The sequence below is a fragment of the Poecilia latipinna genome, unplaced genomic scaffold (genome assembly GCF_001443285.1).
Source record: "Poecilia latipinna isolate Pla-1442-1.1 unplaced genomic scaffold, P_latipinna-1.0 Scaffold2095, whole genome shotgun sequence".
NCBI classification, from domain to species: Eukaryota; Metazoa; Chordata; class Actinopteri; order Cyprinodontiformes; family Poeciliidae; genus Poecilia; species Poecilia latipinna.
In genome coordinates, this window is record NW_015114711.1 from 46,091 (window position 1) to 52,922 (window position 6,832).

At 38.2% G+C, this 6,832-nt stretch overlaps 1 protein-coding gene and 1 long non-coding RNA gene across 2 annotated transcripts in view; one reads left to right on the top strand and one right to left on the bottom strand.

Annotated features, from left to right (window-relative positions):
- The first annotated feature begins 517 nt into the window (after window positions 1–517).
- The window catches only part of LOC106936197 (uncharacterized), a 12,715-nt gene continuing 6,400 nt past the window's right edge, over window positions 518–6,832 (top strand). The window contains exon 1 of the long non-coding RNA XR_001422074.1: window positions 518–2,291. This is a non-coding gene — a long non-coding RNA (uncharacterized LOC106936197). The remainder of the gene's footprint in view (window positions 2,292–6,832) is intronic.
- Window positions 5,391–6,832, bottom strand: part of LOC106936196 (caM kinase-like vesicle-associated protein) — a 50,082-nt gene continuing 48,640 nt past the window's right edge. Inside the window, exon 11 of the mRNA XM_015017043.1 lies at window positions 5,391–6,630. Coding sequence (XP_014872529.1) covers window positions 6,322–6,630 — 309 coding nt within the window. The 3' untranslated portion in view covers window positions 5,391–6,321. The remainder of the gene's footprint in view (window positions 6,631–6,832) is intronic.

Consider the following 6,832-nt stretch of genomic DNA (forward strand, 5'->3'; position numbering starts at 1 on the left):
AGAAAAAAAAAAAAAAAAAGAGAGATAGAAAAAAAAAAAAAATATATATATATATATATATATATATATATATATATATATATATATATATATATATATATATATATATATATATATATATATATATGACTCATTATGTCATATTTTTGCTTGTTGAAAATGTTCAACTCTTCAGTTGATTCAGCTGTTTTGGAGTAACCAAACTAACCAGATTAATCTAAAAAAAAAAAAAAAAAAAAAAGAATGTCCGAGTTGTTTTGGCAGATATGTACTCCTTTAGTCTCTACCTGCAATACCCCTCATATAATATTTTACTTTAATTTATGGTGGCTGGATAGAAACAGAAGAAGTGACCCTCCTCCAACCTGAACATGAAGCCATCATGACACACAGAGAGTTCAGCTCCTCTGAAGCTACGCTAACAGTTTGGGTGGCTGCATAGCTTTGCACAACGGCCAGGAAACAGGGGAAAGCTCCACAGAGGATTCCTAATTCAACCCCAGAGGTTCCAGGCTCTGCATTCTTATTCCGATTCAAGTATCCTGGAAAAGTGTCACCGAACGGCCCTGCTGGGACTTCGCGCCCCACAATCACGGCTGCTGAGTCTACGCTAATTGAGTGAGTGCGACACAGATGCTCCCCTTCTGGCTGGAGGGAGGGAGCAGAGTTCCCCACTTTTCTCCAGAAATAATCCTGATTGGTTTAAAAAGATGCACTGTATGAAGTGGAGAAACAACAGGACCCAAACAAAGAGACAGAATCGATTTTTATTACTGTTAAAGTCATCAAGTCAGTCAAGGAGTACATTACAGAGCTTTACAAAAAAGAAAATGCAGGACGGGAGCGGCGGGCGACCGCCGGTTCCTGGCAGAAACACCACATGAACAGTAACATCTGTTGGAGCATGAACACAGACACAGAGTGAAACGTGTTGGGGGGGAAAGCAGTGCTTCAGAGTGTAACAGTGTTTATTTAACATCAAACACATTTGACCGCTAACAAATGAAATATTTCTCTGATATTTCTCTGATTCAGGCTCTAAGGGATTATTTACCTGGCAAATATATTCACCACCTCCATCCTGGGAACTTATTCAGATTTTGTCACATTTCAGCCTTAAGATGGGTTTTTATGAGTCAGACTGACATAAAGTGTGTAATAGTTGTGAAGCTGTAATAAAATGTTCTTTGAACACCTCTGAGGCTTGTTGTTAGCTGAGAGAAAACTGTGAAGATGTTTAACCCAGAAAGGTCCACTGTTGTGATATTACATCATCTATATATTTTAACAAAAAAAAAAAACAACTAACAAATGTTTACTTTTCTTCTGTTTTTTTCCCTCCTAAACCTAGAGATTGAACCCTACAATGTTTCATAAAACCTTACAAAAGCAAAAATACTTTTCAGAAAACATATTTTCATCTCTAGCGTACTCCTACAAAACCATTTTCAAGGTTCTTCTATGTTTTTCTACATCTGGATCTTCCAGGGTTAAAACCAGAGAAGCAGCCGATAGGCCCCTTGGTGACTTTGGAGGAGCTGCACAGGTCTACAGCTCAGGTGGGAGGTTGAGAAGACTTAAAAATACACTTTAAGTGTGGAAAGAAGAAAGAGACAAATAATCCCATTTGAAATTTGTGACGCGCCATGAGGAAACCAGGGACAAGTCACCAGAGCAGAAGCAGAACAAAAACCCAACATAAAAATACTTACATTTCTAAGAAAATAATGATTTTCGTTTTACTGCTAAATCATAAATAACCCATCCTCTACTTTAAAAAGCAGATTCAGAGATATTAAAATGGTCAAATTTGTGTTTGGATTCAGAGTAAATCTGAGCTGTTTTGGAGTAAGCAAACAGCTGATTAACATACCGGGCATAATTGGGTATTCACACGTTTTCGGTTTCGGCCAATAAGATGAAAATTGAAGTTATTTACAGATTCACAAAGTGTGGAATCAATGCTTTCCAATAATGTTCCTGTCAAAACGCCTCCAAGGAGATTTGTTCCTGGTTTTATTGTGGTCAGTCACATTCGTCAAAGGCCGTGTAGAGGTCACGGCAAACATGGAGGGATGTGTCTCCATGGGTCACCGATGATGATTAACAGTTTTCCTGCAATGTTACGTTGTTTAGCAGCTATTAGCATGTACACGAGATTGATTGACAGCGCTAAGACCTTCCTCCGGGCTCTGATTGGTTGTTTTTGTCTGGGGAGGAGGAGGTTGATTTTTTTTCTTTTTCAAAGATTATCTGTCTCATAACATACTGTCATGGCATAATTTTTGTGAGTTCTTAGAAAATCCATTAAGTTTGAGTGAAGGTTAGGTATTTTGAGGACAACAAATGACAAAAAAAAGAAAAAATTCTCTCTATGTCTAATAAAGCACAATAAAGATTCTGATTTGATGTGAGAAAAAGTGAAAAAGTTCATGGGGTTTGAATATGTTTGCAAGGAACTGTTAGCATAACAAAATACACGGTGACATAATGACCAATCAGATTCAATACAATAAAAAAAGATGTTAAATAAACTGTAACTTGAGTATCTATCATTTAAAGCTAATAACAACAGTAGCCTGTTTAATTCAAAATTTACATTTTCATCAAAATTCAGATGTATGTACACTTTGAACAATCAAAGTGACTGTGTGTGTGCATGTGTGTGTGTATGTTTGTTTCTAATACCTTGTGAGGACCAGTTTCCTGACACATACAACGTTGTGGGGACACACTGCTCCTTGTGGGGACCGAAGCTGTTTTTGGGGCAGGGGGCAGATTTAGGACTAAGGTGTGAATTGAGTTTTGGTTAGGACAGGGATAAGATTTAGGCTGTAGAAATGAATGGAAGTCAATGGAAAGTCCCCACAAAGTTATCCATGCAAACATGCATGCGTGTGTGTGTGTGTCATCACCTATTGGATATAAATGAAGAAATCTGATCATTGTACTGACAGGCTGCTCTCTTTCTGTGGCCGATGGGGGGAAAAAACATTTTCAGTGTGTGTCAGAACAGGCCACCCACACAGCCACCTACACACACACACACACACACACACACACACACACACACACACACACACACACACACACACGGACGCACATTTATCTGACATCAACCTTATGCCGGAGGCTGTGTGTGTCGGTGACAGTGCTGACAGTCGGGGAGGACCACAGACTTCTGCTAAAGGTTATGTGGACTGGATCGAAAATGACACAAAGAATCACAGTTTCTGCAGCCAGTCAGATATTGCTCCTTTTTTTTATTCTCTTTGTGGTGTGATCACAGAGATCTGGACCTGTTGCTCTGTATTATTAATGCTTGACTGCACTAAAGACAGGAAAACATGGTTCTTATTACTGTTCATCAAGAATAAACTGAAAATAAGTTGAAATAAACTAAACACACAGTGTCCCTCACAAGTTAATAAGTACCCATTGTAAAGATAAAATATCACATGGGCAAATTTATATATATAAAAAAACCATTTGAAAATGAATAAGAAAAACTAAGAGAAAAAATATTGGAAAACAAATAAACAAATGAAATTAAAAAGAAAAATGTTAGAAAATAAATACATCTAAACAAAGAAAACTACACAAAAATAAATGTTACTAAAATTCATTTTAAAAAACAATTGGGAAATAAATAAAATTAGGACAAAATCATATAAATAAAAACGGAAAAAAAACATTAGAAAATAAATTAATTAAATTTAAAGAAAAAATAGAAAATAAGTAAATTACATTTTCTACAATTATTGAACTTCTCTCTTATTAAAACAAAGAAAGAAATAGAAAATAAACAAACTAATAAGTAAATAAAATTGAAGAAACAAAAAGAAAACAGAGAGAGAGAAAATGTATGTGTATATATATATATATATATATATATATATATATATATATATATATATATATATATATATATATATATATACATATATATATTTTTTTTTTTACACAATGTTTTTAACAAAAGCACAGGTCTCTCACTCATTGGTGGTTAAAGAGGTGGACAAAAATATCCCAAGATCACCGTTAGAGAATTAGAGAGACATTTTTATAAGCAAAATGTTAAATATAAAACCGGTGGCTTCCACTAAATACCTAAAGGTGGGTCATGTTCAGCAGGACAAAGTGTTAAAATGTGGCCTGGTCAACCCAGAAATGGTTCAACACACATAAAGTCTTCACAGTTCACCCCACATCACTGTCGGGTGAGCTGAGGAGAAGAGATCATACTGAAGGAAGATCTCTCTCCATCTGTGCCGACCTTTGAAATGTGAAAAACACTCCGAACCATCCGGTTGGAGCTGCAGAAAGTCTGCGAAATGCTGCGGCAATGCTAATTACGTATTTTTATTTAAGGCTTTTTGCACACCTTTACCAGGACTACCATAAGTGGGAGGGCACTGTAGATAAAACAAAAATGATAATAAAGTGAGACAAATAAAAAGAAAAACCTCAATGAAAAAACCCTTCCCTCACATTCACCTGGTTAATGCTTTTTTTTATTATTATTATGTTTTTTTTAAAGAAATTATTTTACAGTTTCAGCCAAATATTAAGACATGTGCGGCTTTTTTTTATACAGCATCAGAGCACAAATGTCAGGATCAAGTAAAAGCAACGAGGCAAGCAGAGATCTGGCAGAAGAAAAACGGCTGACATCGGCTTATTGAAGGCGTCGGGATGTGGCGAGTTCAGGAAAATAAACAGCTACTGATCATTTTGATGCCAAAGAACTGCTATGCATTAGGAACCGTGCTGGTCCTGCTGTGACCACATGGGGGCGGTAATGTGCCACAGCGCGCTCTATGGATGAAGCTTTCGCGGTAGACGGAGTCGGCAACAACGTAGCTCTCTCTACTAAGTGGGAAACGATGCATGCTGTTCTTAGCTACTTCTACAAAGGTCTCTATGTACAGGCTCTTTACATTTAACAGCCAGGAGATTCTTTCCTGAGCACGGGAGCAAAGGAAACATGGTGTCTGTGAGCTTATATGCGAAGCTGCCTTGTTCAAAGGTACAGAACCGGTTTAAGAACTCGCAGCTGCCAGTCTGAGCTTCCGGTGCTCAGTGGACAATAACAGGAAGCGAAGACGCTGAAGGAATAGACAGGTACAAGCATTTCTCATTTGGAAGGAAAGCACACATTATGCCATGAAGAAATATTCACACCCTTTGATCATTTTCTCCAATTGGAAACAAGTGGAGCTAAACTGTGACCAATAAGTTTGTTTGATATTTTTTTCCCAACTTGAAAAAAATGTATTTGAAAACTGAAAACAAAGTTTTGAACATGAAAAAAAAAATGCTTTTGGAACTGACAAAAAAGTTCAAAATTACTTTTCAGATTAAATATTTTTATCTGTCAATTTCAGTTATTATTATTATTATTATTATTATTATTATTATTATTTAAACCAACTTTATGGCCCCAATATAGCTCCATACAAACACAAGTTGGGATTTTGTTTGGGATTTCATGGAGCAGAAAAAATTACGTCATCAATAGAAAGTTCAGACTACACAAGGCTTAAAACTGGAGCCAAATTCAAGTTTCAGCAGAAAAATGACCCTCAACATAGTCAGAGCTACGAGAGAGTAGTTCAGAACAAAGCCTATCCATGTGTTTGAATGGTCTAGTCAAAGTACAAACCTGTATCCAATTAAGAATCAGCTGAACTGAATGTTGACAGATGCTCTTTAGTCAGGCTGACTGAGCTTTAGCAGATTTTCGATGTAGATATTTTGAAAGCCATAATCACTTAGTAATGCATTATTTCTCTCTGATTTATCAAATAAAATCTACTGCAATTTGTGATGATGAGGATCTGGAACGGTTCGAGGGTATGGATGTTTTTCCAGGTGCAGTACCTTCCTCCGTGTGTGTTGTTGATTAGTACGGTGGCCTACAGGGGACCGTTTCTGCAATTGCCCCCTTGTTGGCTTATTAAGCGCTAATCAAAATCAGTTTTAGTACAACGTCACTCATTTATTTACACTCAATACGATTTGTAATGGCAGGCTTTAGGTGTGAGCCAACGGCTAGACAGATGAACCTGTTTGACTCTCTGAAGCTCAAGTTTGAGACAGATTTGATTATTTAACAAGAAAGCGCTATACAGGTTAGAAAAAACAGAAAGGCAGCACTCAGGGAAGGTAGCACACAGCCTTCATGAGATGATGCTAATGCTGCAACTGAGGAAGAAGCAGAGTCAGTGTCACCATGCTAGCAGCTAATGTACAGTGTGCAGGAGGAGAGTTCGCACCGGGCCGGTACCGTGAGGGGAAAAGGGGGTTGTGGGCGGGGCTTTAACCCTGCTCATCCGTCGCCTCGCCCGCCGTGTGAAGCGCAGCGGAAGCTTCGCCGTTGCAGCGTGACGTGGGCTCAGCCGCCTGCGGCTGCGGCTCCTCGGCTGGGGCCACCACCGCCTGTTGGCTCTTCTCCTCTCCGGCGGCGTCAGGAGCGCCGTCGGGCCCGGCCGCAGACGGAGGCGCTGAGGGGTTGGCGGAGATCTGGGGAGCCGTGGGGTCGGCAGCTGCTGCGGGGACGACGGCCTTCGAGTCGCTCTGCTCAGGCGCTCTTAGTCTCTTCATGATGGTGGTGACTCGCACAGCTTTCTGTAAGAGGATAAGAGGAAGAATGGGAATTTTAACACACACAAACACACACACACACACACACACACACACACACACAAAAAATAAAAAAAATAATAAAAAAAATATATATATATATATATATATATATATATATATATATATATATATATATATATATATATATATTTTTATCTGTTCTGTCAGAGAGTGTGACACACAG